Here is a 25,440-nt window from a genome sequence, read left to right on the forward strand (position 1 = left end):
CACGCACACACACACACATGCACACACGCACACACACACGCACACACACACACACGCACACACACACACACACACACACGCACACACACGCACACACACACACACACACACACACACACACACACACACACACACACACACACACACACACACACACACACACACACACATCGCGTCCCTGCCGGAAACGGCAACTGGGTGTCGGATGGGTCCGGGACGGCGGCTATATGGACGCCAAGCAGGTTTCCGGTTCAAGAGGTTGTGTCAACCGCAGACGAGGGATTTGCGGTTGCCAAAGTGGGTGGAGTGTTCTACTGCAGCTGTTATGCTCCGCCGAGATGGTCTATCGAGCAGTTTACGCGGATGGTAGACCGAGTATCAGTTGTGCTGACTGGTCTAAGGCCGGTGGTTGTGGCGGGAGACTTTAACGCTTGGGCGGTAGAGTGGGGAAGTCGTCGCACGAACCATAGGGGTCGGATTCTGCTTGAGGCTCTGGCAAAGCTCAACGTAGATTTGGCCAACGTCGGCACCACAAGTACCTTCAGTAGGAACGGTGCGGAGTCTATCATCGACGTGACATTTGGCAGTCCTGGTCTGATAGGAGACTGGAGGGTAGATAATGGCTACACTCACAGCGACCATCAGGCGGTCCGCTATGGTGTCGGTCAGATAACGAGGCGGCAGGTGGCGAGTAGAGCCAACACTCCAACCACCCGTGGATGGAAGACATCATACTTCGATCCCGAAGTATTTGTGGAAGCGATCCGGAGAGAGTGCGGTGATCGCGGTATGCCCGATCCGAACGCTGATCATTTGGTTGAGGTACTGTCGCGATCGTGTGACGCTACCATGCCTAGGAAAGGTCGACCTAGGTATGGCAGGTCACCGGCTTACTGGTGGACAGATGAAATTGCGGATCTCCGCGGAGCCTGCTTTCGTGCGAGGAGAATTATGCAAAGAGCTCGTTCGGACGAAGGCAGGGTTGAATGTCGAGTAGCACTTGTTGCTGTACGCGCAGCGCTTAAGAGTGGGATAAAAGCTAGTAAACGAGACTGCTTTGAAAGGTTATGTGCTAGTGCCAATGCGAACCCGTGGGGTGATGCCTACAGGGTCGTAATGGCAAAGACCAAGGGCGTGATGGCGCCCGCTGAGCAATCACCAGAGATGCTGGAGCGAATCATCGAGGGCCTCTTTCCGCGCCACGAGCCAAGGCCCTGGCCCCAGGCCGCTGAGTCGTCCCACGGCCGACGTTCCAGTATCTCAGACCATAGCGTAGGATGGTCGGCCTCCCAGCCGAACATCCAAAGTAACGTGGGCGACGGCGGTTTGGAAGTCGGGGAGGAAGTGACGGTTACGAACGAGGAACTCATCGATATCGCTAAATCCCTAAAGGTGAGCAAGGCACCGGGGCCAGACGGTATCCCGAATATGGCCATTAAAGCGGCTATTCTGGAGGCTCCCGAATTATTCGGGGCAGTAATGAATAGATGCCTGGAAGCTGGCCACTTCCCGGACAGATGGAAGCGACAGAACCTGGTCCTATTGCCGAAGCCGGGAAAACCTCCGGGTGTCCCCTCGTCATATAGGCCGATCTGTCTACTCGATACTGCCGGCAAGGTGCTGGAGAGGGTTATCCTTAACAGACTCGTACAGTACACGGAGGGTACAAACGGGCTGTCAAGGAACCAATTCGGCTTCCGAAAAGGCAAATCTACGGTGGATGCCATCTTGTCTGTCACTAAGACAGCTGAGGTGGCAATCCAGCCCAAGAGGACAGGTATTCGTTATTGCGCAGTTGTCACGCTCGACGTGAGAAATGCGTTTAATAGCGCTAGCTGGGACTCCATAGCCAGCTCGCTTCGGAGCGTCCAAGTGCCGGTGTCGCTGTACAGAATTCTGGAAAATTATTTCCAGAATCGTGTGCTATGCTACAACACGGAGGAGGGTCAGAAATGCGTTCCAATCACCTCAGGGGTTCCGCAAGGTTCCATACTGGGCCCGGTGTTGTGGAACGTCATGTATGACGAGGTGTTGAGGCTAAAGCTCCCGGTAGGGGTGGTGATTGTCGGCTTTGCGGACGATATCACCTTGGAAGTCTACGGCGAATCTATCAGAGAGGTTGAGTTGACGGCTGCCCACTCTATAAGCATTGTTGAAGATTGGATGCGATCCAGGAAACTGGACCTAGCGCATCATAAAACGGAGGTTATTGTGGTGAACAACCGCAAGTCGGTGCAGCAAGCAAATATCAGCGTCGGGGACTGCACTATTTCGTCAACGCGGTCCTTAAAACTCCTTGGAGTCATGGTCGACGACAAGCTCAAGTTCGGGAGCCACGTCGACTATGCCTGCAAGAAGGCTTCCACAGCTATTTCGGCATTGTCTCGTATGATGTCTAATAGCTCTGCGGTATATGGCAGCAAGCGAAGGCTTTTAGCCAACGTGGTCCAGTCCATACTCAGGTATGGCGGGCCGGTGTGGTCATCGGCGTTAGGTACCAAAAGCTATCTAGCCAAGCTGGAAAGCACCTATCGTCTCATGTGCTTAAGAGTGGCGAGTGCGTATCGCACAGTTTCACATGACGCAATCTGCGTCTTAGCGGGTATGATGCCTATTGGTATCATCATCAGCGAGGACGTAGAGTGCTTCAACCAACGTGGAACTAGAGGCATACGGAGTACCACGAGATCGGCCTCGATGATCACATGGCAGCGGGCATGGTCTGATTCCACAAAAGGCCGGTGGACACATCGACTTATCCCGGAACTATCCGGATGGGTCAACAGGCGCCATGGCGAAGTCAACTTCCACCTGACACAGATTCTGTCAGGGCATGGTTGTTTTAGACAGTATCTGCACAAGTTTGGGCATGCGGAGTCCCCCGAGTGTCCGGAATGCGCGGACGTCGAGGAAACTGCAGAACATGCTTTCTTCATGTGCCCTCGTTTCGCGGGCGTGAGAAGCAACATGATGGCAGTTAGCGGACAGGACACTACTCCGGATAACTTAGTCCAAAGGATGTGTTCTAGCTCGGACGTCTGGGGTGCGGTCAATGCGGCTGCTACTCAGATCGTACTTGAGCTACAAAACCGCTGGAAAGCCGATCAACGGCGAATAAACAGCCTAACTACCATAGTCCAGTAGTTATCTAAGAGCGTGCGTGAAGCACAATAGCCCCTCCCTGAAGTAATACCGATAAGGTGGTTCCAGGGGGGATTGAGGCTGGAGACTCGAGTAGGGTTTTAGTGGGTCTGGATCTTCACGATCTTCACGAGATACCAAACCCCACTCCCTGAGCTGTCTTCTCAGGTGTCTGATAGCAGATTTCCCTACTCGTTAAAAAAAAAAAAAAAAAAAAAAACACACACACACACACGGATGGTAAATGGTTGAATAATGCGCTCTAGAACTACCACGAAGTTCCACACCCTCTTATTTAGCAACTCCTATCTCTACCTCCTCGTGGTACCATCCGGGATACGTTCCTTAGTGGAAATCGGACAACCGGTGGAAACTAGCGTCGTATGCGGATAGAGAAGGAGGCACTCATGCGAATGCTGAGTGTAAACTCTCCGCCTGCAAATGACGGATCTCAGTAGAAGCATGTTCATGAACCTGAAAATACTGAGAACCAGAACAGAGCGTCCAAAGCCCCTGGAAAGGAGGATGGTTTTAACAGCTGTTATCCATGGCTAAATGTAAAAACGTGAATGGATAAACCCCTAATCCAAGGTGTCATGCGACCCGTGCCGAGGGATGAATGGTGGGGGGGGGGAGTTCTATAAATACTCAGCCGCAAACGGAGCCTGTGGAGTACCAGGGCGCCCCCCACAGTAATCTGTCCTGACCGCATCATGAGGGGCTCTGATGCGGCGGACTCTTCTTTCCCCTCAACTCGTGGGACTTTATATGGATGTAAACATAATAAATTTAACTTCAGTGAGCGTGGACGGATTAGATAATCCGTTCGCGAGAGGCGGAATCCATAGATCTCCGCCGATGAATACAAGTGGAAGCGCCAGCGTAAGCGGAAGAGGAAGCGGCACACCTGTCGTTCCAACTGCATCTACGCCGGACGCAGCGACGACCAGCCTGTCGCTAATAAAACCAGCAAACCCGTTCGCGGGAGGAGGCATCCAGCGTTCTCCACCAAGGGTGGAGAAAGATGCACCTAGAAGCGCTAGTGTGGGTGGGAAAGGCAGCAGTATGCCTACCACGCCGGACACAGCGATGAACGTCCCAGCGCTAATCAGGGCGATGGGAAAGAATAGGGACGCACTACCTAAAGTGGTAGCAGCGTCACAGTAGCTCGATATAATTATCGAGTTCACATCAGGTCGCGGCAATTTCTCCAAGGACCTGAAGCAGAGCTTGCTCATGCTTCGGAGAACCTTGTGTGCAGCGACCAAAACACCGTGGGGACCGTGAAGGCGTCGAAGTCAGTGCAGACGAATGACTGCCCGTTGACAGGGTGTCGCAACGCGGCTGAAAAAGCTACGGAGAGCGCTACCAACAGCGGTAAGGCGTCCGCCAAGCGTATGAGACAGTCACCGGGGGATGGCACCCCTAGTGGACCAAAAAAACGCCTGATCGGTAAAAGCCCTCAAGCGAGCGGGTTGGTGGAGCCAATCGATCAACCAGCGGGAAGCACCAAGACGGGTGCCCCGTGGATCGAAGTAAAGGCCAAGAAGAGAAAAAGAAAGAAAGAGGAAGCTCCACCTAAGCCGCCAAGGAAGCGAGCGAAGAAGGGCGACGCTCTAATCCTGAAAACCGACGAGTCGAAATACTCAGAGGTTTTGAAGGCCATGAGGGATCTGGGCGAAGACGTGCGGAGCATCCGCCGCTCACGCACTGGCGAAATGATCCTCGAGTTAAAGAAGGACGCCACCAAGAAAAGTTCCGCATACAAGTCGGTTGCGGAAGGAGTGCTCGGGGAGGGAGTGCAGGTACGTGCTCTCACACCAGAAATGACCCTCCAGCTTAAAAACCTGGATGAGATCACCGATGTGTGTGAGGTCGTACAGGCTTTCAAAGAGCAAAGTGGAGTGGTGGTGGCAACCGAGGCGGTTCGCCTGCGTAGGGGTCCTGTCGGGACCCAGGTAGCCACCATTCGACTCTCGCGGCTAAAAGTGGGGTGGTCGGTATACCCACTGAGCGTGCTCAAGCAGTTGAAGGCTTGCTTCCGGTGCTTCGAGCACGGGCATAAGGCCTGGAACTGCAAGGGCCAGATAGGAGTCAATTGTGCAGGAGATGTGGCAGTGCTGGCCATAAATCAAGGGACTGCGCGGAGCCGCCCAAGTGCTTGATATGTACCGGTAAACGGGACGCGAAGCACGTAACGGGAGGTCCAAGGTGCCCGGCTGGTGCGCCGGCGACCAAGCCACGATCATAGTGCAAGTGACACAACTCAACCTGAACCTGAACTGCAGCACGGCTCAGCAACCGTGCCTTACACCAAGCAGTTTCCGAGTCGGCAACGGACATTGCCATCATCTCGGACTCATATCGCGTCCCTGCCGGAAACGCAACTGGGTCCAGGACGGCGGCTATATGGACGACAAGCAGGTTCCCGGTTCAAGAGGTTGTGTCAACCACAGACGAGGGGTTTGCGGTTGCCAAAGTGGGTGGAGGGTTCTACTGCAGCTGTTATGCTCCGCCGAGATGGTCTATCGAGCAGTTTACGCGCATGGTAGACCGAGTATCAGTTGTGCTGACTGGTCTGACGGTGGTTGTGGCGGGAGACTTTAACGCTTGGCCGGTAGAGTCTGGAAGTCGTCGCACGAACCATAGGGGACGGATTCTGCTTGAGGCTCTGGCAAAGCTCAACGTAGATTTGGCCAACGTCGGCACCACAAGTACCTTCAGTAGGAACGGTGCGGAGTCTATCATCGACGTGACATTCGGCAGTCTTGGTCTGATAGGAGACTGGAGGGTAGACAATGGCTACACTCACAGTGACCATCAGGCGGTCCGCTATGGTGACGGTCAGATAACGAGGCGGCAGGTGGCGAGTATAGCCAACACTCCAACCACCCGTGGATAGAAGACATCATACTTCGATCCCGAAGTATTTGTGGAAGCGATCCGGAGAGAGTGCGGTGATCGCGGTATACCCGATCCGAACGCTGATCGTTTGGTTGAGGTACTGTCGCAATCGTGTGACGCTACCATGCCTAGGAAAGGTCGACCTAGGTATGGCAGGTCACCGGCTTACTGGTGGACAGATGAAATTGCGGAACTCCGCGGAGCGTGCTTTCGTGCGAGGAGAATTATGCAAAGAGCTCGTTCGGACGAAGGCAGGGCTGAATGTCGAGTAGCACTTGTTGCTGTACGCGCAGCGCTTAATAGTGGGATAAAAGCTAGTAAACGAGCCTGCTTTGAAAGGTTTTGTGCTAGTGCCAATGCGAACCCGTGGGGTGATGCCTACAGGGTCGTAATGGCAAAGACCAAGGGCGTGATGGCGCCCGCAGAGCAATCGCCAGAGATGCTGGAGCGGATCATCGAGGGCCTCTTTCCGCGCCACGAGCCAAGGCCCTGACCCCAGGCCGCTGAGTCGTCCCACGGCCGACGTTCCAGTATCGGTAGGCGTAGCATGGTCGGCCTCCCAGCCGAACATCCAAAGTAACGTGGGCGACGGCGGTTTGAAGATCGGGGAGGAAGTGACGGTTACGAACGAGTAACTCATTGAGATCGCTAAATCCCTAAAGGTGAGCAAGGCACCGGGGCCAGACGGTATCCCGAATATGGCCATTAAAGCAGCTATTCTAGAAGCTCCCGAATTATTCGGAGCAGTAATGAGTAGATGCCTGGAAGATGGCCACTTCTCGGACAGATGGGAGCGACAGAAGCTGGTCCTATTGCCGAAGCCGGGAAAACCTTCATGTCTCGTATGATGTCTAATAGCTCTGCGGTATATGGCAGTAAGCGAAGGCTATTAGCCAACGTAGTCCAGTCCATACTCAGGTATGGCGGGCCGGTGTGGTCATCGGTGTTAGGTACCAAAAGCTATCTAGCCAAGCTGGAAAGCACCTATCGTCTGATGTGCTTAAGAGTGGCGAGTGCGTATCGCACAGTTTCACATGACGCAATCTGCGTCTTAGCGGGTATGATGCCTATTGGTATCATCATCAGCGAGGACGTAGAGTGCTTCATCCAACGTGGAACTAGAGGCATACGGAGTACCACAAGATCGGCCTCGATGACCACATGGCAGCGGGCATGGTGTAATTCCACAAAAGGTCGGTGGACACATCGACTTAGCCCGGAACTATCCGGGTGGGTCAACAGGCGCCACGGCGAAGTCAACTTCCACCTGACACAGATTCTGTCAGGGCATGGTTGTTTTAGACAGTATCTGCACAAGTTTGGGCATGCGGAGTCCCCCGCGTGTTCCGAATGCGTGGACGATGAGGAAACTGCAGAACATGCTTTCTTCATATGCACTCGTTTCGCGGGCGTGAGAAGCAACATGATGGCAGTGAGCGTACAGGACACTACTCCAGATGACTTAGTCCAAAGGATGTGTTCTAGCTCGGACGTCTGGGGAGCGGTCAATGCGGCTGCTACCCAGATCGTACTTGAGCTACAAAACCGTTGGAAAGCCGATCTACGGCGAATAAACAGCCTAACTACCATAGTCCAGTAGTTATCTAAGAGCGTGCGTCAAGCACAATAGCCCCTCCCTGAAGTAATACCGATAAGGTGGTGCCAAGGGGGATTGAGGCTGGAGACTCGAGTAGGGTTTCAGTGGGGTCAGTGGGATCGGGATACCAAACCCCACTCCCTGAGTTGTCTTCTCAGGTGTCTGATAGCAGACAGGGCTGTCATTCGCTCACACTATGCGCCCAATCTTCCAATATTATGCCTTGTCGCATAGAGCGATTCGGCAACACACCTCTACAGCTAATATGCACACAGCGTACGAGCGAAACCTGAGTGGGAGCGAACGACAGCACTCGGTAAAAATCGCCCAGTGAGTGATCATCCAAACAGCACTTGGTGCTGCCGTTTGCCACACTCCGTGCGGAATTAACGCAAAAAAATTGTTTTGTATTTACAAATTTTCTGCCCTTTAAAGAGAAAATACACGCTGCACTGAACAACTAATATGGTGTATGTTAAATTAGTATGGATCAGGCGACGCAACAGTAAAAAGGTTTTTTCAATCACATCGCTTCAACTGACCCAGCGCAGGGTGTACAACCCATCCGCGCAGAGTGCGGCTCTTGGTGCGGTAAAGCACGCAGCAAATTTATCACACTGCGTTTGCGTCTGCCTTTTCTTGGTGCGCGTAAAACACGAAAGAGCGTGTTTAGCAAAAGAGACACTGAAGGGAATTTTTGGGCGAACACACACCGCATGGCGAGTGTTGTGTTGTTTAAGAATGTGTGTCTTTTGGTCTGCGCTGCGGTTTATACCATCTCTGATAGCAGATTTCACTACTCGTTAAAAAAAAACACACACACATACAAAGTTTCATTGAATTCTTAGAGGGTCATGCCAACCTCTCGTCGAGTTGATGTGAAGTCCGTCTATATTCCTAATTTCATGATTATCTGCAAAATTATTAGAATTTGTCGTTTCACTTTCAATACTCTTTCTAGGTGCTGGGCACTTGGTGGGTCCAATAGCTAAAATTTCCAAAGGCGTATCCTGATTGGTGCTTTCTCATTGCGGTCTAACATCGAAAGGTATCAATCAAATTACCCATTCATTGTCGTTGAATCAAAATATTTTCAACTCTTTAACATACCTTGATTTGAGCGAAAATATTTTGAAGGATGATGTTAATGTAAGCTTGAATTCTATTTAGTTCGTAATCTATTTCTAGTTATAAAATACTTTCAGAATCTGTACAACTTTTTGGCTCAACCAAACGCCATAGAATATTTGGATATTTCTAAAACAGATACGACTTTGGAAAGCGTAAGTGATCATTAAGCATGTGAAATTGAACTGGATATCTCATTTCATAATGAAATTAAGTCAAATACCTCTTCCTAATGTAACGATATTTTCAGTTATTTGGTGCTTTACTGCGAGGATGCTCGACGCATCTTTTCCGATTAATCGTCGCCCATAATCTGTTTGGTACCAAAAAAGGAAAAGAAATTCCTCCTTCCTTTAAGCAATTTTTCACGAGTAGCTTAAGTTTGAAGCATTTAAACATTGCCGGTCGCAAATTACCATTAGAAGCGCTCAAACACTTATTGCTGGGACTCGCCTGTAACGAATCGACCGCTAGTATTTCCTTGGACCTTACCGGCAATTTACTCAGCTCTCAAGGTGCACACTAGAGATGGTCGAGTAGCGGAAAATTTGCCCGAAACCCGCACCCGTACCCGTACCAGCCGGGTTCGGGTCGGGTTCGGGTATTGAAAAAAAAAAATAATTTGCGGGTTCGGGTCGGGTACGGGTTCTTAATTTTTGTTTTTGAAACCGAGTACGGGTCGGGTCGGGCCCGGGCCCGTCCCGTACCCGACGGGTTGCGGTCGGGTTCGGGTATCAAAAATAAGAAACTTGCGGGTTCGGGTCGGGTACGGATTTTTAATTTTTTTCTTAATCGGGTACGGGTCGGGTTCGGGTATTCAAATTTTCATACCCGACCATCTCTAGTGCACACGTACTAGAATCATGCATTCATGGCGTTCGAGTACTATCTAGTTTAGATATCAGTGACAACAATCTAGATTCAGAGATGGCCTCCGTGCTTACTGCCATAGGAAAAAATCCTTTTATCAGAGTACTGGATTTAAGCAGATGCTTTGCTGGGATGAAACTAAAGCACATTGCAACTGTGATGGGAGCGTTAGTCAATTTGATACAGATACTCCATATTTTTATAAATGCACTCGGTAGTAACCAAAGTCTGCAAGTTCTTGATATCAGTGGAAATTTAATGGGAGATATAGATGCGAGATTATTGGCAAAAGCGCTGCAAATTAACCCAGACGACTATCGAGTCGTGTTCGTTAATTGGGCTGACTGACAGTTTCCTGAGGGGTACGCAAATTATTTTTGTTTCTGATTTTAAAAATTTTCGGACTCGCAATACATATTGAAAACCTGGTTAAGTTTAAAATTGGAGTAAGTAAACATTTCGGTTTGCTGTCTTTGCATTCATGTATGATGCTTAATAATCGACTGTTGATATGACTAGTTTTAAGCTGTTTTTAAACAGACAATGACTGTATCGTCGGGAAGAACAACGACAAAACGCAAATATGCCACATTACCTCTAGCTAAAAAGTTAGACGTAATCCGTGACGTTGAATCCAGCATATCATCCCATATGCAACAATAAATATGATCTTGAATCGCATTTCTAGACCCCTCAAATGATTCATTTTGACAGTGAATTTTGACATTTCCGTCCAACTAGCGAACGACCAATTAACGAACCGCCCAATTACCGAGCCACCAATTAGCGAATCTTTGCTGTAATAGTGTGAAATGAACTACAGACGGTATATAAAGTACAGACGCGCAAAAAGCGTGGCATAAAACACCAATCGAACCGTCAAATCGAGGGTCCAAATGAGCAAAGTAAACAAATTTGTGTTTCGTATAGGCAGGGAAGACTAAGTTTTGTAATCTACCTGAAGTGTAAAACATAAACTATTGATTTACTAACAACATTTACATTTAACGCGAACACAAGACACAACACTTATGGTTCTTACAAAAAGTAAGAACCATAAGTGTTGTGTCTCGTATTCGAGTTATTTAGTGTTCTTACGTTGCACATAAAATCAATATATATATTTACATTTACATTTAATGGGGTATTTCATCTCATATAAAAATTGTCTTAATGAATAAAAAATTACACCTCTTCAATTTCTGTACAAACAAGTGCGATGGTTCGCCGAACTCAAATAGTTCCTCCACCTTTGAAAAAGTCCGCATGCATTCCGTGATTGGTTCGTTATATCCAAATACCGTTCGATGAAATGGAGTTTGTAGTAGGCCCGTCGATCGTAATGGTCGTTGTGATGCCCGGAAATTCAGCGAGGACAACAGTTTTGGAGAATCAATTTCACCATTGATTAGTTTAGCCCCAAATATCGCCTGATGCATTTTGCGTCTGTGGTCAACCGTATCTAGGTCGATTAAACGGCACCGGTTAGCATACGGTGGCAAGTTATCGGGATGACGCCAAGGGAGATGTCACAAAGCCATTCTAATTCTATCAAATCTCCTTTGCACACGTTCGATGCGTAGATTCCAAGTGATCTGCTTGGGAAACCAAACTAAATTACAGTTCTTCAGCAATGGGCGTACTAGCGCGCAATACAAGGATTTTAAACAATGAACATCCTTAAAGTCTCGTCCAATCTTAGAAATGAACCCAAGCTGCCGAGATGCTTTTTTGAAATATTGAATTGATTAAGGTATAAATTAAATGTTAATTTAACATCCAGCAAGACACCCAGGTCACTAACCCGATCCACTCAGCGTAATTCAATATGGTCAATAGTGTAATTAAAGCAGATAGGGTTTTTGATGCGGTGGACTCTAAGGCTGTGAACCATTTCGCGAAATTTTTAACTTTTTGGTTAAAATTTGACAGTTCGATGGTTTTACTATCAACTATCAATCCGTCAAATATAAAATGGTTCGCATTCTGAACTGATTTTAACTACTCGAGGAGAAATAACCATCAAACTGTCAAATTTTAACCAAAAAGTTAAAAAATTCGCGAAACGGTTCACAGCCCTGTAACTTCATATTTTGGAATGCTCACAATGAGCCAATTCTGTCTACACCAATCGGCACTCCGCTGTTTAAGGGTTAGTTACCCTCAATATACGATATAATGCATTAAAAAATTCAATCAGCTGGTTCCAAATAGACCAAATCATCATACCGTCAATTGACAGATACTGGCGCCCTTGTTTACATTTTGGAAAATTTTCCTTTTCATTTATATCGAATGTAGCGTGTGTACACAGAACAGAAGTGGAAGTCCGAACGATTCGGCGATCAAAACTGGTAACAGAGTCTTTTTTGTTTTTATTTTTTCTTTGGGAAGATTTTCGCATAGAAGCGAATAACAGCAATATAAGCAGAACGCTCGCTGCCAATCGCATAGCAGCTTTCACATGCTTTCGTGTGCATTCGTATGCGTTCGTGTGTTTTCGTGGAAAAAAGTGACTCGCTACCGCCAGGTTCGCTAGTATCTATGTACAGTAGCATGTACGTGTTTGGATTTCTACTTCTGTTCTGTGGTGTGTATTTAACATTTTACAGGCATAATGGCTTTTCTAATTTAGTTACATTGCTGTTTAGCAATAAACTTGCCATTTAAACAGCTGAAACTTTGTTGGACTCTGCGGTCTGTTTGTAAACAAGGGCGCCAGTATCTGCCAGATGACGTCACCTTGATTTGGTCTATTGGCAAAATATGCGTCGTAATTCGCGAAGTTTCACGGAACAAACTTCGCGATTCACGCAGCGACTCTGCGGTCTGTTTGTAAACAAGGGCGCCAGTATCTGCCAGATGACGTCACCCCAATTCTAACTTGTTGCCAAAACTGTTTAAATAAAATAAACAAAAAAGTGTTGCCTAATTAGACAGTTTATCTACTGTCTGTAGTATGAACTAGTTCGTACGGGGCCGACCGTGAACCACGTGAGTTAATGGAAGTCGGGGGACGGCCAAAAACAACACATCTTACAAATTAAGCATAAATACTTTATCTACCTGTCCTTCGGAATAATATTAAGTTGATGCGATATTTTTTTTGAGTTTGTTTATATGGGACATTTATTGTCAACGTTTTTTTACCAGTATTTTGAGCTTAAAGTTCAACCCTTTTTAAGCTAAACTGTTCGCTAATATTATTTGTGTTCCATTTCAAGTTGAGCTTGAACATGAACATGAGCAGCCACACACATCGTAGTTGCATCTCCGTTATTGGATCTGAGCTAATGAAAGAACAATTATGTCAGTATGATAGGGTATGATCAGATCTAGATTCATTCTGCTAAGTGATGCGATCAGTCGAACTATTATGCGCGACTCTAAAATTTGTGTTCCATTTCAATTTATGAATAAATATGTTATGTTTCAAATCATCGTGAATTTGAACCATTAGTTTGCATGAATCTAATACATTTTTATGAACAAAGATTGTTGGAATAGTATCCCAGATAACACAAAATCGTAATAGAAAGTTCACATTAAATCGTTTTCATGTCAATTTCACATTGGAATTGTATAATGATTAGAGTATGTCGAATCGAAGTGTACAATAAGTTGTTTTGCAGTCGTGCGTGCCTTCATATACAATTCATGACTGTGAATTATAAAGCAGTATAGACGATTGCAATATTTGATTATATCTTAATCATATAATCAGCAGTATTTAGTTGCGTGTTATAAAAACTACGCAAAATAGAATTACAAATAATTGTCAAAGCTCTCGCACGTATATCGCCTCCACTTTGGTACATATATGTTCTTATATGGCGGGAAATATAACTTTTCCGTTCTGATATGATTTCGTATATCTCAGTTGCAATCGAGATATACAAACCAAATGGTTTACTGGGATGTTTTGTTGATGTTTCTCGATTTCTCTTTCACCGAGAAACATCAACGAAACATGCTATAAAAATTGTTACGATGACTAAAAATAAAAAAATAATGATTGTTGGTTTTTGGAAAAATCTCTCCTCCGTGGCACAATGTCACTCCGAATGGCGGTATCACAAGATTTCAGACCTATCTTCCAAATTGAATAAGTTGTATCACTTTTAAAACTGAAAAGGTACCCGGAACCAGGGTACCCCGTCGTACACTATCATTATTTCACGACAAAACTGCCGCTGAAAGCATATCTGTCCCATGTTACAAAACACGAAAATGAAAAAATCGCACCCAAAGTTGAAAAACTGATTTTTCTAAAATTATTCAGTTTTGATGGTATTATTTGTCCCTCTTTGAGATAATGTTGAAAAACTTTACTTAATTTTGTATACAACTTGAAAACATTTTGTATGAAAAGGTATATGCAGCGAGACAAATATGCGTCCATTTTTCCAGTGGGACAAATCGTCTTGAAATTTTTTATAGTTTTTCTAGTATAAACACCATGCTTTCGATTCATATTATTAAAATCAGTGTTGGGCACCGCTAATTCGCTAACCGATACAATTTGCTCGATAATCGTGGAAATTTCGCTAATCACTAATCGCAAACTGCAAATTAACAGTTACTCTTTATTTTTGAACATATCGCAATAACTTGCATTGTAATCTATCGCTGTACAAATTATTTGTAATTTACATTTATTACATGGCTTTTCTTAATTTACCTAAGATCAAAACCTATTATAATGGATAAAATGCTTTACAGTTTATTAATTTTAAAATAGACAGCGGCAATTTATTTGGAATCATGGCCCAGTAACATTTCGGCTAGTCTGAGTATAAATTATAAAGTATAACTAGCGTTTCTCGATTGGTCGGTTAGCGAATTAGCGAATTAGCGGTGCCCAACACTGATTAAAATACATATAAAATTATAACGTTTGACAACAAAATGTCGAAAATGACTAAATGTAACATGGGACAGTTATGCTTCCACCGGCAGAAAAGGGAAACGAAATGAGAAACAAAATATTATACGGCTATCATTAACATTACGTCCCTTTGGTTGAACTGCTTCGAGAAAGTGAGGTAAAGGTCTGAGCCTCATTATGCAAAACATCGTACCTGACTTGATCCACTCCTAGTTGTATCTGGCGTTTGTGCATCTTCTGCAAAATTGTGTGCTGAGTCGGCTATGCCTAACCCTCTTTTATAGCGAGTAAGCGCTTCAAGTACTTCATCTGTCGCTCGGTCAGAGATTAAGCTGGCCATAGATTGTTCCACTTCACTGTAATATATAATTCAGTATAATTTATTATATCGGTAAATAAGAAAAATAAATTGTACCTAATTTGATTTATTATTTCGCTGCCTGCACTGTGAACCAAACAGTTTTGCAAAAATTCTTCTGATATCACCAACCTTTCTTCACAGCCTCTGCGTAGTTCCGTAATCACTACTGGGCTACCAAGCGTTTTGGGACATTGTTCCATTCCTGTACGGAGCATTGTTTCCATTGTTTCCTGCGATACAAAAAATAAATGTGAACCAAATTGTCATTATTATAAATTTCAGTTGTACCTCAAGATAATTCTTAATAGTCACATTCAACTCAGATTTCATCTTTCCCAGTCGCATTTCAATGGGATGCGGCTCACATCGTACGGATTCTTGTAGTTTAGGCAGTAATTGTTTGCAATTCTCCGCGTCCTCTAATAGTCTTATTAGACTACCTTCTAGAGACCCTTGTCGTATTGACATCGTTTCTTGTGTCTCCGCTACTAGTTTGTCTAATATTTGGTGCGTAGATGATAGTAAAAAACCATGCTGCAATCTTTACAAAAAATGACATATATTTATATTGAAAAATATATCATATAAGATACCTTAATCCTTGACCATTTCCGCGTCGTAAGCCACTCCCATTGCGAAATAGAAATTCTTGAAGTTTCCTCATTAGCATGTCTGTTCGATCAGGGTGCTGTTTTAAACACGGTGCCATATCAAACACCGGAAAGGGTATATTTCTCAACGAAAAGTTATGCTCCATAGCATACACTATATCAGCATAACCTTGTAATGTTATATTGTTGCGATCCATTGAAATAGTTTTCAAGCGATTGTTAATTTGCAGCGCTTTTGCCAATAATCTCGCACCTATATCTCCCATTAAATTTCCACTGATATCAAGAACTTGCAGACTTTGGTTACTACCGAGTGCATTTATAAAATTATGGAGGTCATTCTTAAGTTTATTTTCTGATAATACTAATTCTTGCAGCTGGAAATCGTCCTTCTGTATCAAATTTACTAACGCGTCCATCACAGTTGCAATGTGCTTTAGTTTCATCCCAGCAAAGCATCTGCTTAAATGCAGTACTCTGATAGAAGGATTTTTTCCTATGGCAGTAAGCACGGAGGCCATCTCTGAATCTAGATTGTTGTCACTGATATCTAAACTAGATAGTACTCGAACGCCATGAATGCATGATTCTAGTACGTGTGCACCTTGAGAGCTGAGTAAATTGCCGCTAAGGTCCAAGGAAATACTAGCGGTCGATTCGTTGCAGGCGAGTCCCAGCAATAAGTGTTTGAGCGCTTCTAATGGTAATTTGCAACCGGCAATGTTTAAATGCTTCAAACTTAAGCTACTCGTGAAAAATTGCTTAAAGGAAGGAGGAATTTCTTTACCTTTTTTGGTACCAAACAGATTATGGGCCACGTTTAAATGGAAAAGATGCGTCGAGCATCCTCGCAGTAAAGCACCAAATAACTGAAAATATCGTTACATTAGGAAGAGGTATTTGACTTAATTTCATTATGAAATGAGATATCCAGTTCAATTTCATATGCTTAATGATCACTTACGCTTTCCAAAGTCGTATCTGTTTTAGAAATATCCAAATATTCTATGGCGTTTGGTTGAGCCAAAAAGTTGTACAGATTCTGAAAGTATTTTATAACTAGAAATAGATTACGAACTAAATAGAATTCAAGCTTACATTAACATCATCCTTCAAATTATTTTCGCTCAAATCAAGGTATGTTAAAGAGTTGAAAATATTTTGATTCAACGACAATGAATGGGTAATTTGATTGATACCTTTCGATGTTAGACCGCAGTGAGAAAGCACCAATCGGGATACGCCTTTGGAAATTTTAGCTATTGGACCCGCCAAGTGCCCAGCACCTAGAAAGAGTATTGAAAGTGAAACGACAAATTCTAATAATTTTGCAGATAATCACATGAAATTAGGAATATAGACGGATTTCACGTCAACTCGACGAGAGGTTGGCATGACCCTCTCAGAATTCAATGAAACTTTGTGTGTGTATGTGTGTGTGTGTGTGTGTGTGTGTGTGTGTGTGTGTGTGTGTGTGTGTGTGTGTGTGTGTGTGTGTGTGTGTGTGTGTGTGTGTGTATGTGTGTGTGTGTATGTGTGTGTGTGTGTGTGTATGTGTGTGTGTGTATGTGTGTGTGTGTGTGTGTGTGTGTGTGTGTGTGTGTGTGTGTGTGTGTGTGTGTGTGTGTGTGTGTGTGTGTGTGTGTGTGTGTGTGTGTGTGTGTGTGTGTGTGTGTGTGTGTGTGTGTGTGTGTGTGTGTGTGTGTGACGCTTTCAATCTCACTCACTCTTCCGGAGATGGCTGGACCGATTTTAATGTTTTATGATTTTAATGATTTTAGTGTCAAAGGAAAGGCCTAGGTGTCCTATAGATCTCTATTGAATTTCATACTGATCAAAAGTTATGTATAAAAACACGAAAAATATGGGACTTCATTATCTCATAGGTTCCTTGACTGATATGAAAAAAAATTGATTGCATATTAAAGGGGAGCCTTTCAAAACCTCAACTTCCAAATTACATAATAAATGGGCTTGTGGTTTGAAGGTTACATAAAGAAATGTGATACAAAAGTATTGAAAACATATTTTTGTTACATATAAGCATTAACTCAATGGGAAATACTTTACAATTTATTGTTATTTGAAAATTACTCTTGGGATCTATCAAATGAAACCGAGTTATTGCAAATCGGATGATTCCTTCAAAAGTTACTCCAACTTTAACACTTAAGCACTGTATATTAAAACTTTCACAACGTGCAAAGCCAAAATATATCAATTAAGGGTCAATTGTATATAATGTATGTATGTATGCATGCGTGTATGTATGTATGTATGATGTATGTGTGTACAATTTGCAGTTTTGTAATTTGCATTGAAATACAGGAAAAGTGATGAAGAGCAATTCTAGCTCAACTAACAAAACGGTTTGATTGGACTATTTTTCATTGAAATGAAATCTTGCTGATATGTTGGATACCACGCAAGGATTCATTTTCCATGAAACTTTTTTTTTCGTCAAGCGTAATTTTTCAAACGGGCGTATTTAGAAATGAGGTTAGGCCATTGCAAATTATTTTTAAAGTTTTATCCCCCCGCCCTTCAAAATTGGCTCTAAAAATCGGTTGGAAAAAATTGTTAAACTTGAGTAGAATTTTTTTTGTATAAAATCATTTATTTGTGGGTTTTACAGCCTAAAGAACTCGTAAAAAGAGTTTACGGTGTGTTAACGCTTCTAGCACGAAACAAAAGTGGAAGTTCAAATAATGTATATTCCGAAAATCGAATAAAATTTTTTTTCGATTTTAACTCTATTCTGGAAGGTTTTTGCATGAAAAATAATAACGTATATATGAAAAGCAAGAATAGATGCGGGTTTCACGATTAAATTCAAGTAAAAATTCCTAAAAATCTTAATTTTTTTTGCGTGATTAAAAAAATCTCTTTGTTTTTTTTCTCGCCCCCCCCCTTCCGTTGCCCAGAATCCGAACGACAAAAATTTTAAAAAAATATTTGTAACGGCCTTATTATGTTTTTAAAAATTCATATCTCAAAATCTACTTATTTGTTCAAAATTACGTCAAAGGAAAAGTTGTCGAAAATTAAGTGTATTTTCAATAAAAAAATACACTGAAAGAAAAAACTTCAAAATTTCATGAAAAACCATGATAAAAATCATAAAATGAGAATTATCTCAAAACATGTTCCCTCCGATTTGTCTCATATTTTTTAAAGATTAAAAATACTCTAGAATCTGGGGAAGAGCTATCGAAAAGAAATTTTGTTTTCAAATCGAATTAAAAATTATTTGGTAGCACTGTTGTTAAAAACATAATATTTCTTAGGATTTCTTGGTCACTTTTCTTTGGAAATGTGAAGATGATTTTTTCTTAAACCAAATATTTCCGGAGATATAAGCAAACGAAAATAAGAGGGTTTCACAAAAATTTCTTTTCTGTGAAAAGGAGGTGCTCCCATTAGACGTGGAGAGGACCAACCGGTGCCAATTTTGGGTTTTTGTTTTTTGACTTAAAACGAATAGTCTGACAAAATTTGCTTTAAATCTGTAAAAGTCGATTACATGGTTCTCGGATAACTCGCGTAGAATTACCCTAGGACATAATTTTTAGATTTTAACATTAACTTGAATTAACAATAACTTGAGAACGGCTGGGCCTAAGGAAGAAGTTTATATGACATACTTGGTTCAAAATTATACGTAGAATTTGATTTTGTTTGAGTTTTATTGAAAGAAAGTAAATTTTGGGCATTTTCGAAAAATTAGTTAAATTTTAAAGTTTTTTTTTAAATTCAAAGGAGTGTCCGTATCGATAACACTTCACCAGCATAATTTAAGCTATAGATTAAATATTGACCTCATTTCTAAATACGCTTTTTTGAACAGTTACGCTTGAAAAAAAAATTAAGTTTCATAGAAAATAAATCCTTACGTGGTATCCAACACTGTCAGCAAAATTTCATTTCAATTAAATATATTCGTAACAAAAATGGCTCGTCGAGACAGCACAGAAGGCGTCCAAGCAGAAACGTAGAGGAACTGCGCAGTGGTCACTATCGCTGTTAAGAATGCATTCAACAGCGCCAGCTGGGAAGCCATCGCAGCAGCGCTCCATAGAATCATAGAATGAGAGTACCCGATTATCTGTGTCGCGTTCTGAAGAGCTACTTCACGAATCGGGTGCTAGTATACCGGACGAACCTCGGAAAGGAAACGACCGTGATCACCGTGAACGCGAAACTGCAAATAGCGCACCATAAAACGGAGATTCTACTGGTGAGTAATCGGAGAGCAGTCCAACACGTGGGGATTACCGTCGGAGAACATACCATAACCTCAAAACGCGAGGTGAAGCACCTGGGTGTGATGATCGACAATCGGTTAAAATTCAACAGTCATGTTGACTACGCATGCGAAAAGGCAGCGAAAGCCATCAGTGCACTGTCTAGGATTATGCCGAATAACTTTGGACCAAGCAGTAGCAAGAGGCGCCTCTTAGCCAGTGTATCATCGTCGATACTGCGGTGTGGCGGACCAGCCTGGATTACAGCGCACCAAACCCAGCGCAACAGAGCGAAGCTGAGAAGTACGGCCCGACTAATGGCCATTCGAGTTGTGAGCGCGTACAGGACTATCTCATCAGAAACTGCGTGCGTAATCGCTGGGATGATTCCCATCGACATCACCCTGATGGAGGACTACGAGTGCTATAGGCAAAAGGAGGTCAGAGGAATCAGAAAGCTGATGAGAGAATCATTGGCTAAGTGGCAACAGGAGTGGAATACGACACAGAAAGGTAGATGGACCCACAGGCTCATATCGACTCTCTCGATTTGGGAGAATAGGAAGCACGGGGAGGTGAACTTTTACCTAACGCAGTTCCTGTATGGTCATGGTTGCTTCAGGCAATACCTTTACCGGTTCGGGCACGCTAGGTCGCCCTTATGCCCGGAATGTGGGAACGTGGAAGAAACAGCAGAGCACGTGGTTTTTGACTGTCTCAGATTCGCAGCATGGAGGGAGGAATTGCCTTCCGGTCTCAACGTCAAAAATATGGTGGAGGAAATGTGTCGCAACGAGAACATTTGAAATGCCGTTAATGCGCAATCGCATGCATCATGTCTGATCTGCAGCGTAAGTGGAGAGCGGAACAGCGAGCTAGCATCGACAGTTAAGTTATTTTGGATGAAAGGTGGCCTAGGGAACAAACCTCTGAGCCGCATATGACGCCCCAAAGCAACGCGACCCGGGGCGCGGTGAAAAACTAGACTGGATTCATATGTGTGGGGATGGGATTTATCCCGAAATAGTCCCAATACTCAGATCGGTCCTTGTTGAAAAAGGCATAGCAAAGAAACCCTGCGAGGGCTGTGAAGGAGTGCGCGTCATGTTGGAGGGCACTTTCTAATCGGTACATGTCTCGTCAGGTCAAGAAATCCCACGAGGGTGGCTGTGACGGGGTGCACGTTATGGCTGTCGGCACCTTCTAATCGGTACACGTCTCGATGGGTACTGCGAGCTAGCTGCGCAAATGACCAGCAACGTTAGCCTGCGTTGATAACTGCAAAGTGCATGAGCACGGCATCCCCTCGATATGCCTGAAGGAGTAACGCTAGAAAGCGTGATGATTGGAAAAGTGCAACAGCACAGCCTCCCCCTGGTGTAATACTTCATTGTGGTACCGGAGGGATCCAGGCAGAGGGCAAGGATGATGTTTTGGTGGGCGAGAGTCCCACACAACGTCCGGGTTGGCTCCGGATAAGAACATTAGTTTTCCGAAACCTTGCAAAAAAAAACACACCCACACACGGCCGGTGATCGCCCTAACCCAGCGGTTATGGTGTCGATCAAAGCCAGTTTGGCTTTGTACGACCCTATATAGCCATTAAATTGGAGCGGGATCTCTTATCCCTACCTCCACGCGGTGCCGGATAGGACGCAACCGGGCCTAGGGTTGACCAAATACCAGTCTTTGGTTGCACCCTCGGTTGTGTGCTAATAGGGAGAGGGGGGCACGTAGTGCCTACGGGTGGCGTAGTGCAGTGGTGTAAAGATGCAAGCATAGCAAGTCCCATAAACCACCTGCAGACGTCGTAGTGTCCTGTTAGAGCTCAGAACCTTAAACCTAAAAGCCAGATCAGGAGTGCCGAGGGCACATTAGGATCGGTTCCAGGAAGATCCTAATTATGGTATACTGGAAAGGTAGGAAAACGATCGGATTAGACGCTATAGGGCTGACGGCTGTGCTATTCTACTACCCTAGGTATTAGGAAAAGTGACACCTTCCCGAAATGGTGAGTAGGCTAATGGTACAGCTACTATCCGTCCCATTAAAACCGTGGCTGGTCTCTAGGTACATTCAAAGCTCGTCACTCACGTCCAAGTGCGGTGCTGTAGGCTCAGATGATATATTCCTGACTAACGCTGATCGGATGCTGACATCCCTATCCCCATGAAGGATAGGGGGGAGTCTCCCTAGCCATGGTTTCCCTGCGTGCATAGATCACCATGGGATCGTAAAAACGACTACACAAGTACGAGCAGAGATAGCGGCCTAGAGTTGGGACCAACAACAAGGAGATAGATCCACAAACACCACAACAAGTAGGAGAAAAAGGAGAGGAAGACCCGTTCGCCCGAAGTGCGAAATTGCAGCGTTCGCCAACTCGGACCGAGGCTGCTATGGCCAACGCCCAAAGGAGCAAGAATCCCCAAGAAGAACAGCATGTACTGGCCACTGGTAAAAGCAATCTGCAGGCTGTGCAACAAGGACTGCCGTACGGCAGATCGAAACTGGAGGAGGCCAAGAAAGTAGCCGAAGAACCCAACGGTTTTGTTAATGACAAACACTACGTGAACAAGGAGATCAAGCAGCTGGCGATAAGATTAAAGTCCGCTATTCACGCTGTCGATAAGGAATAGCAGAGCCTATGAACGAGAGTGGAAGGATACGCCAGGCACTAGCACACAGCTGACTACTGAAGAGGTCACCGAAGAAGACAGTCACGCTGCGAGGCAAGTCGTCGGGAACAAAGGAAACGAAAAGACTAACAAAAGTAGACCCGGTAAACGTAAGTTCATTAAGGGGAGAAATGAAGGCGAAGCGCTAATAGTCAAAGCAAACTGTGACTCGTACGAAGAGGTTCTGCGTGCCATGCGGACAAAGCCGGAACTCAAGGAGCTAGGTGCAAATGTGCAGAAAATTAGACGCAGCCGTAATGGCGAGATGATCCTCGATCTGAAAAAGGACCCGCAAGTTAGTAGCTCTTCTTACAAAGAGCTAACTGAGAAACCCATGGGTGCTGCGGTGGAAGTGAGAGCTCTGTGCCCGACTCTTCAGTGCAAGGATTTGGATGAGGTTACTTCGGAGGAAGAAACCATACTAGCCATGAAGGAGCAATGCGAGTTGGAGGATGTCCAAATGACCATCCGCATGAGAAAGGGACCTCATGGAACGCAAGTAGCTTTAATAAAACTTCCTATTAAAGCAGCCAACAAGGCACTGAAGACTGGAAAAATCAAAGTGGGCTGGTCGGTATGTCCGTTGAGTATCTTAAAGCAACCGGATATATGCTTTAGGTGCCAAGAGTTCGGCCACATTGCAAGAAATTGCAAAGGACCTGATAGGAGCAAATTATGCAGAAGGTGCGGTGAAGATGGTCATAAAGCTCATCACTGTAGGAAGCCACCGAAATGCCTGATCTGTCCAAATGAAGATGGCAATAACCACGTGACAGGAGGCCCGACATGTCAGGCCTCTAAACAGGCGGTGGCTGCTAGATCACAGTGCAGGTGACGCAAATAAACCTGAATGCGATACAGTACAACAACTGCTTTTGCAGTCCATGGTGGAAGCACTGAGTGATATAGTTATTATCTCGGAGCCATATCGAATCCCATCTGGTGATGGGAATTGGGCAGCGGTCAGCGGACAAGGCGGAAACGGCAGCAATTTGGACGGTGGGAAGATATCCTCTACAAGAAGTAGTCTTTTCTACAGAAGAAGGCCTCGTGATCGTTAAAATTGACGGTGTTTTCATCTGCAATTGCTACGCGCCTCCACGATGAACGATAGAGCGGTTTAACCAGATGCTGGATCAGCTGACGGATGTGCTGGTCGATCGGAGACCAACTATTATCGTCGGTGACTTCAACGCCTGGGCAGTTGAGTGGGGAAGCCGCCTAACCAATCCAAGGGGTCGTAGTCTGCTAGAGGCCCTATTAAAGCTAAATGTAGTTATAGCAAACGAAGGCAGTACTAGCACATACCGCAAGGAGAACCGGGAGTCCATCATCGATATCACCTTCTGCAGCCCTGGTGCGGCAAAGATTACGAGCTGGAGGAATATACCCACAGTGACCACCAAGCGATTCGGTACCACATTGGAAACGGGACGCAGATAGAATCATATGGGGGACAGATAAGCGAGCGGAGGTGGAAAACGGCGTGCTTTAACAAGGGTGTATTTGTTGAAGCGCTCAGGTTTCAAAGCATTCCTTCGAACTTAAGTACGGAAGGGTTGACAGCAGTATTAACACGAGCGTGCGATGCCACTATGCCGAGGATAAAGAGACCGAAGAACGGTCGCCACCCAGTCTACTGGTGGAACACGACGATGGCTGAATTACGGGAAAATTGCCTTCGTGCCAGAAGGAGAAGTCAGCGGCAGGGATGGTTCGATCACTTTGGCTCAATTTTGATTCATTTGACAGTACCATCTCAGCCGAGCCAAATATGACAATATTGTGTATGGGACATTTATAGAACTAGCTATAGTCTACAATTTTTCTGAACAATGTTTTGCTGTATCGTTTGTAGTTACAGTGCTACAACGCTAGTAACTCATCAGTGACTAAATGAACGTTCATTTAGTCACTAATGAGATACTAGGATTGTAGCGCCATAATTACAAAAGATACAGCAAAACTTTTTCAGTAAAATTATAGATAATAACCTGTTCTACATATGTCCCATACATAACTTTATCATATTTGGCCCTGTTAAGACGGTACTGTCAAATGAATCAAAATTGAGTGAAACTGATCGAACCATCCCTGGTCAGCGGGATCGCAATGATGCCGATAGAGAAGAAAGAATACTAGTGCACAGGATAGCAAGAACCGCAATTAAGCTCAGCAAGAAATCTTGCTTCTAGGAACTTTGTCGTAGCGCCAACGCGAATCTTTGGGGAGATGCTTACAGAGTTGACATGTCAAAAATTAAAGGTTCTCCCGTACCACCTGAAAGGTGTCCGGAGTAGAAAGCCATTATCGACGAGTTGTTTCCGCAACATGAAATAACACCCTGGCCAAGCCCACCGTATGGCGAGGAGTTAATTGACCTGGCGAAGGCCATAAAGGGAAAGAAAGCCACAGGTCCAGACGGAATTCCGAACATGACTTTGAAAGTAGCAATCATGGAGAATCCAGATATGTTCGCTGGTTTGCATGACGGTTCCTGTGTATCTCTACAGGATTTTGAAGTTACTTTCATAATCGTACACTGATATACGAGACAGACAGAGGGGAGAAAAGGATTATAATCAAGGCAAGCTTCTTAGGGCTCCATCCTTGGCCCGACGCTATGGAACGCGATGTACGATGGAGTATTGTAGCTGAACCCCAGGGGTGTGGAGATTGTCGGCTTCGCTGATGATGTGGCGTTGATAGTAACTGACGAATCAAGGGAAGAGGTGGAGGTACTCGCCATGGAATCCATACATACGGTGGAAGATTGGATGGGAGAGAATAGGCTGGCAACAGCTCATCATACAACAGAGGTGGTAGTGATTAGCAACCGAAAGGCAGTGCAGCAGGCAAAGATCATAGTCGGGGAATGCATCATCGACTCTAAGCGAGACGTGAAGCAGCTGGGCGTGATCATCGACGATCGACTAAATTTAAATAGTTACGTAGATTATACCTGTCAAAAGGTAGCAAAACCGATCACAGCGCTAACCTGCCGAACAACTCGGCAAT

General features: G+C 44.8%; 1 protein-coding gene across 4 annotated transcripts in view; it reads right to left on the reverse strand.

Annotated features, from left to right (window-relative positions):
- Positions 1–25,440, reverse strand: part of LOC128737158 (F-actin-uncapping protein LRRC16A) — a 162,101-nt gene that overhangs the window by 59,393 nt on the left and 77,268 nt on the right. For all 4 annotated transcript variants that reach the window (XM_053831732.1, XM_053831731.1, XM_053831730.1 and 1 more), the window contains exons 8-13: positions 16,599–16,786; positions 16,465–16,542; positions 15,483–16,369; positions 15,178–15,430; positions 14,944–15,119; positions 14,722–14,884 (exon numbers count right to left, since the gene is read on the reverse strand). In XM_053831732.1, the coding sequence (XP_053687707.1) occupies positions 14,722–14,884; positions 14,944–15,119; positions 15,178–15,430; positions 15,483–16,369; positions 16,465–16,542; positions 16,599–16,786 (1,745 nt within the window). The remainder of the gene's footprint in view (positions 1–14,721; positions 14,885–14,943; positions 15,120–15,177; positions 15,431–15,482; positions 16,370–16,464; positions 16,543–16,598; positions 16,787–25,440) is intronic.

This window comes from Sabethes cyaneus, chromosome 2 (assembly GCF_943734655.1).
Source record: "Sabethes cyaneus chromosome 2, idSabCyanKW18_F2, whole genome shotgun sequence".
NCBI lineage: Eukaryota > Metazoa > Arthropoda > Insecta > Diptera > Culicidae > Sabethes > Sabethes cyaneus.